We start from the raw sequence: 12468 nt of genomic DNA, 5'->3' as shown, positions 1-12468 counted from the left end.
CGTGTGATTCCAGTTCCCTCTGCTCCGCCTGAGAATGTCTCTGCTGAAGCCGTGAGCTCAACCCAGATCCTCCTGACGTGGACCGCAGTCCCCGAGTCCGAGCAGAATGGTCTCGTCCTGGGTTACAAGGTATGCAACTGGAGTTTCATGCTTACTTAGTTTTTAATGCTTACTTAGTTTTTAATGCTTACCTGTATATGTTTTTGCATTTGTTGTTTATTATTCATCTGCTGGATATTTGTATTATTCCAAAGTCAGCCAGAGAAAATAATGGGAGCGTGTTGGTTTTGAATATCATCTCATTTTATTTTGTGAAAAGGAGGAATCTAAAATGCGTACCCCTCTTTTCAGTCCTCATGTCTTTTTCTTTCTATATTTCATACACGTTTATTCTGCAGATACTTTTCAAAGCAAAAGATTTGGACTCTGAACCAAAGAGCCAAATAGTAAGAGGTAACCACAGTCAGTCTTTCCTGCTGTCTGGCTTGCGGAAATACGTCCTCTATGAGATCCAGGTGTTGGCGTTCACTCGTATCGGAGATGGAGTCCCCAGCTCTCCTCCAGTTACTGAAAGAACCAAGGATGATGGTAAGTTTACAGATTACCAAAATAAGTATCTTGTGTGATCCAGCTTTTAAACGCTGCTTTCTATTAGTGACACAAGTGTAGACAAAAGCCCAAACTAAGGCTCTTTGTCGGGTCTTTTTGCAACTTTGAACTTAAAGAACTGGGTCCCCACCCAGTATAACTTGGCACTGTTCCAGCGGTCGGGGGCTGAGGATTTGGCAAAACCACAGAAAACCAGAGTCCCCCATTTCGTCTTTCTCTGCAGCTGATGAAGAGGAAAAAAAACTTCTAAAACTGTACTCTGAAGCTCAGTGTAGACAATTTCTATTGAAGACAATTTTGAGTCCAATTATAAATTCCTATTGAAGTTCAATCATGCTCTAATAAAAAAAAAAGTAAGTGCGCTGCAGTTGAAAGGCATAAACAAATCTGGGTCTGATTGGTCTGAAGGAGAGGTACAGAAATTGCAATTTCAGTAATCCATTTTCAGTTCTTTTCCGAAAAGAATAAGGCATTGACCCCGGAAGATGATCATACCAGCTTCCTTTTGCAACTGCCTCCAGCGCTTCCCACGAGCTCAGGGACTCCCGAGTGCAGGTTACGATGCGTTGAAGGAACCCAAGCGAGCTCCTCGCCCCGGCACTGCCCGCTCACCTCCGCGTGGTGGGACCATTCCTGCCAATGGGGTTTTACCGAAATTTAGTTCAACTCTTAACACATTTTTGGCTTTGCAGATGGTAAAGTTACTTATAGTTTCCTTACCTTTCCAGTATTAGATTAAGGTTAATATCAATGTGAGAGGCTTCTGCTTATTGCTCCCAATGAAGGTGAACAAAACCCAAAATAAGTCTCTCTTTTTCATCAAAATCTTTTCAACAGGTATGGAGTAAACTTTGGTTTCTAGAAGCAGCTTCATTAAGGTAATTTGGTTGGGCTGAGAACACACTCAGACTTCTGGCGTAACGAGTCATTTTCTTTGGAAGGAGTAAGAGCACGCAGGGACAGGAACGGGGTCGGGAACAGGGACAGCAGCTCCCTGCCGGTTTTTTAGCCATTTTCCCAGCACACTGCCCGTGTGGGCACTCGGCTTCTCTTTGAAAGGAAACAAAGAGAAATTACTGAGCAGCACTCTGCAGGGAGAGGAAAAGCACTCACTGAAATGTACATATCAGACTGTAATGAGAAATATTTAAAACTGTTTGTTTTAGATAACCCCATTATAGCAGTTCCCTCCTTAAGTGCGTGTTGGCAAATGATACAAATTGTTCTTCCATCTCCGTACCCCGACATAAATATGTTGTGCCTCCTCTGGGCTCAACTTAATTAAAAGTATCGTCAGGGGTAATGCAGGTGGAATTTGTGCCGAAGGGGAAATTTTGCGGATGCTAATGTATGAATTAGCATCTCCTCACCTTGTGAACCTGGGATGGTCAGTGCAGCCACCAGCCGCCTGTACTAACGCGCATCTCACCTGCCTCAGGTTCTCCTGCTCAGACCTGAGCGTTTAAAATGCACATGTAAAACCAGAAGGCGGTTCGAAGCTGGTGTGGATGGCACAGGGAGGAGATATTGTTCAGTTCTAACAGGCCTGAAGCAGATTAAGCTGACGCGTACCTCTCTGCGAAGGCAGCTGGGTGACTCGTGTCGTAGTGGAACGGGTCGCGGAGCGGTGCTGCCGTCGGCTCGCGGGGACTCCCCGCGGCGCTGCGGGGCCGTAACTCCCGCAGAGGTCGGAGCATCCCGCTCAACGCGTTCCACAGCTGCGGTCAGACGCTGTGGGGTGCACTGGTTCTGTGTCGTGTTTGGTGCCCGTGGGTGCTGGAGGCGTTTAGCCACGGACAGGGTTCCTCAGAATAAATTTATACTGCATATGTACATAGGCGCTCCCGACCATCTGCTGATCATTGGTGAGACAGAGCTTGGGCTGCCTTCTGTCCGCGCTGAGCAGAGAACTTGTAATTCCTCCGACACGCAGTGCTTCTTAGCAGGATCTCTGTTTTTCTTTCCAGCCCCCGGGCCGCCCGTGAGGCTGGTGTTCCCCGAGGTGAGGCTGACATCCGTACGGATTGTTTGGCAGCCGCCGGAGGAGCCCAATGGAATTATTCTGGGTAAGAGGGAGCAGTAAACCCAGGGCTGGGAGGAGAGGGCTGGAGACCAGAGCGAGCTCTGGCTGTTGGGTTTTCCTTCCCCTCGCACGTCGGATTGGAAACCACACGTGAGCAAATCCGCGGCTAAAGAAAAGAAAATACGTTGGTGTCGGCTGCGAGATGTGGTACCCTGCGGTGGGGAGGAGGGGTCAGCCCAGCTCCGCGGTGTGTGTTTTCCTGAGCCGGAATTACATGTCGTTCATGGTACTGTGTTTGAAGTGTTGTCTCTCTTCCCACCTGCGCGGGGGATGGTAACCCGCTTGGCTGCCTGCCGGGACACGGGCCTGGGGAGCTGCAGCGGGGCAGAGCTGGATTTTCCCCTCCTTCCCCCCACTCGCCTTGGCCGGCCGTGCCCAACGTTCCAGTTTCACGTGTGCTTCCTTTTTATTGCTTCCTTTGGATAATCCTGACAGGTCACAAGGAGTTAACTCATACTTGGCTTTTCATCGAGGGAGGTAGAGGCAGCAAGGCACGACAGGAATTTGTGAGAAACCTTTTTACCTTCCTGCTCTCCTAACTCTTGGGTTGCCTTTGTGCACCAGCCGCTGCTTGTACTTAAAACGTGAAGACTTTTACAACATAAGAATCCATTATTGCCTCTAAAATTAAAGTAGCTAATAGTCACCCAGCAATTTTGTGTTCTCTGCTGATGTTAAACACGTTTCACAGTAGTTCTAGCTGGTGAGTAAAGATTTGTCTCTCAATTCTGGAAACAGAAGCAAAAGCTTTTGGGTTTTGTTTAGTTCTCAGCCTGCCAGACTTTTCTGCTTCTAATTTCACTGCCATCGTTCAGGCTTGCACGTAGTCTTCTAGCAATATTTCCTAAAGACTTCATCGTTGGCTGGAGGGTGCCTACTTCAGATGCTACTGCCTCGGTGGCATCCCTTTAAATAAAGGACCGGTCTTGCATTGCGTTTCAATCTTGAGTCAAGAACTCAAAACATTTGCTCAGGTGTGCGGTTCCCCAAAGTGATCCTGACCCCTGAAGATGCAGGGAGAACATCAAATGGGATGGGAAGGCAGCTGCTGCCAGGATTTTCTGAGCCCGAGAAAGCGTCTGCATGAAGCTTGGCAGCGGTGAGCTGCCAGCCAAATCCACGCAGGGTTCCTCTGCGGCTGGAGGAAGCTTGGCTTCCAGGTTGTCCTGCGGGTTTGATTTGTTGCTTTTTTTAAGGAACTGTGCATCCTAGAACTTGCTCTCGGTAGAGACTGGGATTTGAATCACAGGATGTGGCTAAGGAGAAAAAAAATCATTTGATAGAAATGATGAGAAGGTACAAAAGAGATTTTTCTCTCCCGCCTGTGCACCGATGTCTCACGTTGCTGCTGCACTTTGTCAGCCTTATTTGCTGAAGTTGCAGTCTCGGTGCAGTAGGAACTCTCTTTTATTTTGTCTTTGCACAGCGCTTTGTGCAACGCGCCCCCTTCTCGGTTGCTTCTTACTCATTGCTGCTATGTTGATGATAAAGTCATACAGCCGCAGGGTTGGAAGGAAAGGGGGAGGGCGTCCCGTGAAGAATGCTTGGCATGCTGAGCGTGGAGACCGTCGTCTCCGATGTCTTGCGTAGTCCATTCCCGGTAACATCCCAGGATACTTGATACTGTCCTGACTTGGCTCTTTTGCAACACTGATGTTGTAACTACGTAGGTCTATTACCCACTATTAATTCCCACCCTTTTTCTTCCAGGTCAGTCAATCCCTCTTTTATAAGTACATTAAGCTTTTTCTTTGTAAGTGTGATAATTCGCAGGTGCCTTTGTGGAATTTCATCTTACTGATTCCAGACCATCTCTCCTCATTATCAAAATCACTTTAAATTACACTCTTGTCCTCTAAAGGGCTCACAGCAACTCACAATTTGGTTTTATTTTTTAAGTTTGCAAGTAGACTGGCGATTCCAGCAGCCAGGTCGTTAATGAAAATATTGAACAGAACCACACTCACAACTTATTCTCATGAGACCTTACTTAATATGTTCTCCCAGTTTGTTAGCAAACTACTGACATCAACATTTTGGCTTTTTTTTTTAAGTGTTCAAGTCAAAATGTGTAGCATTTTTCTTAGATTCTGTTTCTCTTGTTTGCTTTTGACAGGGCTGTGTGCAGCCATGTTGAAGCCTCACTTAAAGTCAATGCGGATCATATCTACTCTTCCCACCTGACCAATTACACTGTCAAAACGGAAAATAGATTGTTTGATATTTGTTATTTGCTCCAGACACATACGTATTGGCTGTTCCTTGGCATTTTATTATCCTCATGGATGCTTATATATTGACTCATATTTTTTTCCAGGATCTTTCTGGGTATTGAACTTTAGCTTGATTTGTCCCTATTTCCTCTGTTTTTTCTTTCCCCATTTTACGAGATAGGGTACGCTGTTTGCCCTCCTCTAATATGCTGGGATGTCACCTGTCCTCCACAAGCGCTTGAAGATAACCACTAATTATGTGGAGATGGCTCCAGCCAGTTGTATAAGCACTGCAGGGCAATTTTCATCAGGCCTTTCTGACTTGATTGCATCTGGCTTAACTAAATATTCGTTAAGCTACTCTCTATTCTAGCCTACATCCCTACTTACATTGTTGTCAGTTTTAATTTCTGTTAAGTATCTAGTCAGCGCCGAGTTTTTTGTGTGTGAAGATGAAGCAACGGAGGTATCAGCCTTCCCTTCGTTTCTGTCTCACCTGTCTTGTGCTCATCTTTTCTTCCCAGTAGTTGACCTGTCCTCCTTCTGTCTCTCAGATTTCTACTGTATTTAGAAAATCTTTCTCGTTGCCTTTGATGCCCTTGAAGTTATAACTCTCTTTACACTTCAGCCATTCGGATTTTGTCCCTACGTGCTTGTGCTGTCTATTTATACACTCCCTTAGACATGTGTCCTGTTTCAACTTTTGTCCGATTCAGTTTTGATTTTCAGGTCATTAGTGAGCTCTGAATGCAAACATATTGGCCTCTTAACGTCTTTTGTCTGCATTGGGATAGTTGTACCTTTTTTTTGTCTCTTTTAAAACTGTCAGCTAACCTGAATTCTTTTTTCCCTTAGAATTCCTTCCTAGGGGGACGTTACCTTCCAATTCCCGCAGTCCACCTCTTTGAAGTCCATTGTCTTTATTCAACAGTTCTCACTCCTTTATTATTTTTTTTTATGATAGAAACACTGAGGTTCAGGGAGGAGGTAGTTAGCTGCCAATGCCAGAGAGAAAAAGTAAAAATTACTCACGCTGAGCACTTCTGTGATCTTTCATAAGAAGTGCGGGCTCCTTCAAAAATAGATAAAAAACAATGTGTAGCATTCTAAGTAAAGGTTGCTAGTTGGGGGGTTTTTTTCATATTTTTTTTCCTGTACACCTCTTAAATCTCATTACTATAATGAACTTTCAAAACACCATTGTAACCCCCACAGTCAAGTGCCCTGAAGTAGAGTTGTTGGAAAAAATAAGTTAACATAATTTGTGCGGTGCCCTTCTATTCACTGGCGGGGTCGGAAAGAAAAAATACTTGCTTTGCCAGAGCAACTTATGTTCGGAGCCTTTGAACTAATGTTCCTGCTCTGCTAGCTTTGTCCTCTGAGTATACAAGCACCTTTGCAGCTAACATTTTTGTAATCTATATCAAAACATGTTCTAGCGTTTCAGAGGGAGATTAGCAGGATGAAATGCTGGCAGGCACCAAGAGGGAAAACCACTTGTTTGTTGGTTTAAATATTTTACTGTGGAAGACAGCTAGATATTTCCATTTCTCCTTTTGGGAATGTTGCAGTAACCATCTGAGGCTTCCCTCTGTCTTCTTTCCTGCACTCCATTTGACTAGCACCCAACGTAGTGCCTTCAAATACCATTAAAGAAAAATGATGCACTAACGTGCATATGTGCACTTCCAGCTATGAGCTTCCCCGGAAAACGAGCGGTCCACCCGCATCCTTCCAGGCCCTGGTTAGTATTCCTCACGGTATCCTCGTATTTAGCGTTTACCTGAAGCTTATTGCAAAAGAGTGTAGGAACTCCACTGAGAATTAGAACCAAAATTGGATGTAATCCACGTTTGCAAATTCATATTTTGATCCCAGGCTGCATTTGCACACCCGCTGGCCCTTAAACAGATAAGCAGTAAAATCAACAAACGGGATTGCTGCTCCGGTAGGCAGACCGTAACCTCCCAATATCGTTTGGCTTTCCCTAAGTTCTGTGACAAATTAATAAGTGTTTGTATCTCTGCTGCACCGTGGCCTGCATGAACGGGTGCTGTCACTTCTGAAGGGCTTTGTACGGTGATGAGCTTGAAAGCCTTTTTATATTCATGGTGTGTTGTCATCTTCCTGCCTGTTTGCTTTGGGGAATCCGCTGGTTGTGTCGCGATGACCTAACATTTAACAGGCAGCTCAGACTGTTGCCATGTATTGGGTTCAGAAAGCGTAGCTCCTGAAACTGCTTGCAGTTGTGCAAAAAATACTTAAAAAGATGCTAATGCAAAAATAAGCCTAGTTTCAATGAATAAACAAACTCCCGAAGAGTCGATCTTTCGGGGCCTTTTTTATGCTGTTTTGGCACGGTGAAGCGCGGAACTCCGAGTAGTAGAAGGGTGTTGGGATCTAATGCTATAAGCTGAAAAAAAAGGAAAGAAAAAAAAGAGAAATTAAGAAAACAATACGCATTCTTCTTATTGACTATCCGGATGCTTCATCTTCTCTAAGATATTCCTTTCCCATAAAAATTAGCTCTGATCACCTTTTAAAGATTTTTACTTTCATTCACAACCTTTTATTTTATTTATTTTTTTTTAATTTAAGATATCTGCAAATTCTTACTGCCGTAATCTAGTAAGAGAAGGAAGCTTCCTTGTTCCTCCACTGCAGCAATCCCAGTTATTGCTTCTTATAGCCCTCGAGCATACATTAATTTCTCTTTGAACACTTTCCATTTACCTCTATTGATTTGCCTCGTTTGATTTCACTTAACATTTCCTGTCTTCTCCCATCCCTTGTTGCTGAAATTCATCAACTTAATAATTTTATCTTTTTGATCTTGTGTTAGCCCTAATTATTATCCAAGCTGTGGTTTAAATACTGCGTAGTGTGTGGCACTCAGAAAAAAAGAAAAACCGTGGGTTTTATGCCAGTAGGTATCCTGGCTGTCCCAAACCGCCCGATAGGAGAAGGTGATGAAGGAATCAACATTAAGGTACCCCTGGGTATCTCTCAGGTGGGTCGTAGGGAGCAATACGAGCGAGCTGAGCCCGGGTGCAGAGGTTGGGTATGTACCGTTGAGTCAGACCGAGGGAAGCGTTGAGCTTCTGAGGAGATCTGTAGAGGTGACGGCTCGGGTTGTGTGTAAACTCTGCCTGAGATATGCAGGAAAATGGATGTTTGCCCGGACTGGCAGCCAAGGCGGCACCTGTAGGAGAGGACAGCGAAGGCTGGTGCTGTTTTTCACAGGGATGCGTTGAAAGGGAGTTTGTGGAGCCTGTCAGAGAGACAGGCTGCGACAAGTGATTTCTTCTTTCTCATGGCTGGATTAGTTTTTACACTAGCCAGGGAACCACTCTTGTGTAAGTTATTATAATGGCCTAGATATGGATGTGTTCCTTTGCCTAATCTGAGCGTGTTTGTAATTGGCTTTCCAGCATGAGTACCACCATTTAGCAGTAAATACTTATCTTTCTATTCCCTCCTTACATTTTAACTACACTTTATATTTTACAAAGGTTTAGAAAAGAGAGGAAATTGCTCGACAAGGATGTGTCCCAGATATCATACTTATCTTTTAATAACTAGATAAATCAACTTTTCTCTTCTTTTAATATGCTCTGTTTCCCTCCAGGTCTTATTCCTTACGTCTTATGTCCCTTTATCAAACTTCTTGAGCCATCTTAGTTGCTTCTTCCTTCATCTTTCCTGCTGCTGTAAAAAATTTCCCCAGCGCTTTTCTTTGACTATTTTTCCCCCTTACTGAGATCCTGCACCGGGGTTTTCACTCCCGCATTCTTCACATCTGTATAAACAAAAGAAGACCGTAGCGCATCCGTTCCTTCTCCCCGGTGCTAGCCGTCTTTCTGTAGACTTGAAAAAAGATCAAAATACTGTAGGACTAAAGATACAGAAGTACTTTGGTGAAATATATTCAAACGTGGGTGCCCGCAGCGCCTTAAGGCACCGCGGGGAATCGGCTCTGTACCCAAACCCGTTCGAGCTCAGGCCGAAGCCACGGGGGCTGGGAAAAGCCACGTCACTCCTCGAGGTGTCGGCGCCATCCGGTCTGTCCCGTGGGAGGCAGCTGTGGCCGTTGCCCCACGTCCCCTGGCAGCTGCCGAAGAGCAAAGGACAGGGGAACGCCGGTGCATCGTCAACAGCGCTGTGAGGGTCGGCACGCCGAAATTAATACCATCTGTATCCCAATTAAATTCCACTGTTCGTGACAGCGTGCACCACACGCGAGTATGGCATTCGTTCAAGAGAGCGCAGGAGCTCTGTTTGTGCCTTTTCTGTGAGTGGGCACGTGGCGACTGTTCGCCATATTCACAGCGGGAAATAGATGCCATTGATTTTGTCTGATAGCCACAGGTAAGATGAAAGCCTCCGTTTTCATGCCCTGACCTTCGCGAACGAAGCGCGCCAGGTTTGGCTCCCCTTGTTCTTGTTACAGCCAAAACGTGGCGGGAGCTCAAACTCTAGCTGGGATATTAATTCCAAGAGAAAGAGATGGTCTCAGGTGCTGCAGACCCCTTTGTCATTCGGAAGATGAGCAGAGGGTTGGCAGAATCGTGTCACGACTGTTTTGTTTTCAGCTGGTTTGATTTGGATTTGTTGGCTGCCCTCTGCCCTGCGTAACTCCGTGAAGCGTTTAATCATACGACTGCATTCAGCTTGGGCAATAAAGCCCCGCACCAGTTCTGGTATTAATTGATTTTGGAAGTCAGCAGCTGGACTGGAAGTTACCGTCGAGCTCCAGAAGTGAGAGCCTGATTCAATTGCTGGGTTTACAGAACGGGTTTGAACATTTGGCAGATCCTCTTTAGGGGACAGTTGTTGCTAGTGGTGCGTGAGAAGCTCTGGAAGCCCTCCTTTGCACAGTTGGATCATTAATAATACAGGCTAAGCTGTGAACTCCTAATCGTCAGGCAGGTTGGAACGGGGGTTATCACTTACAGGCATCAACAAAATTGATTATTAAGTGCCGCTTGGTTGAAGCAGGACCTCACAGCTTGCAGGCTTCTTCCTTGGGCTGTGGGCAAGGGCAGCGATATCGAACCACAGAGGGAGGATGCTTTCACCGGCAGGTCCGGCACTGGCTGTGCAGTTACGGGGGAGTGGGAGAGCTGAGGAAAAGGCAAGTGGTAAAAAGCAGGAGCAAGCCTTTACGGGGGCGGCGCGGAGGCCGCACGGTTTGGGCAGCCCAGCTGCTCTGCACCTGAAGGACCTTTAGTTTGAGCCGGTGCTGAAACTGTGAGAGGGCAGAACAGCGTGTGCACGCGTGGGCGGAAAGCTCAAACGGAGAGCATTGTCTTGCACCGGCTCGCCCAGGTGAGATAATTGCACGGACTCTGTTCCTTTGCATTTCCAAATAGGTACCGGTATGCTCAGGAAAGCTGAAACTGGTTTTGTGTCTTCTTGTTATAAAAGATGGAAAGTGAAATCGGTGTCATGGCAGATAACGTTCAGTAGACCCTCGTGTTTGCCACAGTGTGTGACTTCCCTTCTTACGTACGGCGCCTGGCTAGGGGCGGGCTGCCATCCAGCAGAGTTTTATGGCGCTAAAGGAAGCAAATTGCTTTGTTCTGCTCTCAGATAAACAAGTAATTATGATAAATCAATAGGTTTGGTGCTCTTTTTCCCCTGCCAGAAAAAAAAAAAAAAAAATCTGAACCCTTTTTCTCTCTCTTGTTGACGCTGTGATTTCAGGGTACCAGATCGCCTACCGTCTGGCCAGCAGCAGCCCGAACAAGTTCACAACGGTGGAGGTTGGCTCAACAGTCAGGCAGTTCACCGCTACAGACCTCACCCCTGAGTCAGCGTACATCTTTCGGACATCTGCCAAGACCAGGCAGGGCTGGGGGGAGCCTCTAGAAGCCACAGTGATCACAACAGAAAAAAGAGGTAACGCTTGCAGCCACAGGTTGAGGTACTGTCTGTTTTATGCCTCGGAGCCCGTGCTGCGCTTAGGGGAATTTTAATAACAGGCTACAGCCTGTACACCTCCTCCTTCTCACCCCATAAACCTGCCCCAAACCATAGCAACATCATGATTTGAGAAAGCTGGTGAGCAAGACAGACTTTTATGAGACACAGTTCTTCGAACCTGCCGGGCTGTTGGAGATTGATTTTTCCATCAGCTGCTATATTGGCCATATGCAGCTCCTCCTGCAGTCAGGTCTTTTTTTCAGCGCCCTCGTTTTCTAGAAAGTTTGCGGTCTTAAGAAAGTAAGTGATGGATGAATTCTATTGATCAGGGAAGGCAAAATGAGAGGCGGTGATGTTGCAGGATTTCTCCACAGCTCTTCCATTGTGCCTCTGTCCTGACCTAACGCGTTAGTAATTGCTCTGGCCTTTCACTGCTGCACCCGCCAGCAGAGGGTTTGCATCTGCATTGCCCGGGATTTTTCGGCTTCTTGCATCAGCCTTAAAATGGTTATTTGCATTCAGAATCCCCCATCAAATTCTGTTCTGTAGGGAACCTGCTTGAAGAAAGCAGGAGTTACATGTGTATAAATGAAACCAGATGCTTAGATACCAAATGTATCAGAATGTGAAAGACATATAAGGTATTACAGAAGCTGCTCTGCATCACTGCTTGTTTCTAATGCTTTTGCTCAAGTTTCTAATGCTTTTGCTCTATTCTCCAGTCTGAGAACAGATCTCTAGAGCTGCCAGTTAGAAAAAAATGTTTTCTACTTGTGCAATGAAGATTTTCATTTTTCTTTTTAAATCAGAGCTAAAAGGGAATACATTGGTAGAGAACAGGAGTGTGGGCTTTCCTCCAGTGTCGTGTACCATATGCCATCTCCCACTGCAAAGCACATACCTGGTCTGTTGAGCTGGCAAAGTCACAGCTGGCCAGGGTAACCTTACCAGCATCACTCCCTTGTGCATCACTGGATTTTGTGCCGCTCTGACCCATTGTGCTGTCCGGATATTGATCTTTAAGAAAACTTCTCCTTCAAAAATTAAAACCGTGCAACTTTTGTGATTTATAAAAATCACAGTTTCAGAGAGAAGCACGCTTCGGGTAACCAGGGCAGACCTCCACAGCCGTCTTTCAATACTGTTAGCACTTTTGCATGTGCTGGGGTGCCTGGGCTTGGCTCTTGCCCAAGTCTTGCACTATAGTACAACCAATTATGTTTACTTTTACTTCTTGAAATGTGTCTGCTAAGCAATCTCTCGGTTTAAGTCCTTTCTACACCTTGCAAATTGTTTGGTGTAAGAGCAAGGATCTCCCATGCTATTTGCCCACAGCGTCTTCTTTATTATTTACCTACAACACTTCTAAGAGGAGAGGACGTTGGCCTGATGTTCAACCAGCAGCAGCGAGGACCTGTGGGGTGCATTCCAACTACTTCTGGCCTGTCTGATCGGTGTTGAAATTCCCGCTGGCAGAGCTCCCCAGGTCGTGTGCAGCCTTCCCAGTGCATTAACAGTGCGGTCCTCAGAGAAAGAACCTCGAGGGCTGTAGCGGGAAACTTATAGTGCCTCAGTTAAAGATCTTGTCCATCAAAGAGATTTATCAGCTCAAGGTTTCTTCCACCCCTGTCTGATTGC

The 12468-nt window shown here is 45.8% G+C and overlaps 1 protein-coding gene across 1 annotated transcript in view; it reads left to right on the top strand.

Moving 5' to 3' along the window:
- SDK1 (sidekick cell adhesion molecule 1) overlaps positions 1–12468 on the top strand; it is a gene marked incomplete at its 3' end in the record, with an annotated part of 423737 nt that overhangs the window by 347606 nt on the left and 63663 nt on the right. Inside the window, exons 26-29 of the mRNA XM_082490690.1 lie at positions 14–129; positions 399–588; positions 2577–2675; positions 10612–10806. Of these exons, the coding sequence (XP_082346816.1) occupies positions 14–129; positions 399–588; positions 2577–2675; positions 10612–10806 (600 nt within the window). The remainder of the gene's footprint in view (positions 1–13; positions 130–398; positions 589–2576; positions 2676–10611; positions 10807–12468) is intronic.

Source organism: Vanellus vanellus (assembly GCF_965231255.1).
Source record: "Vanellus vanellus genome assembly, chromosome: 14".
Taxonomy (NCBI): Eukaryota; Metazoa; Chordata; class Aves; order Charadriiformes; family Charadriidae; genus Vanellus; species Vanellus vanellus.
This window is presented reverse-complemented; position numbering and strand designations above follow the sequence as displayed.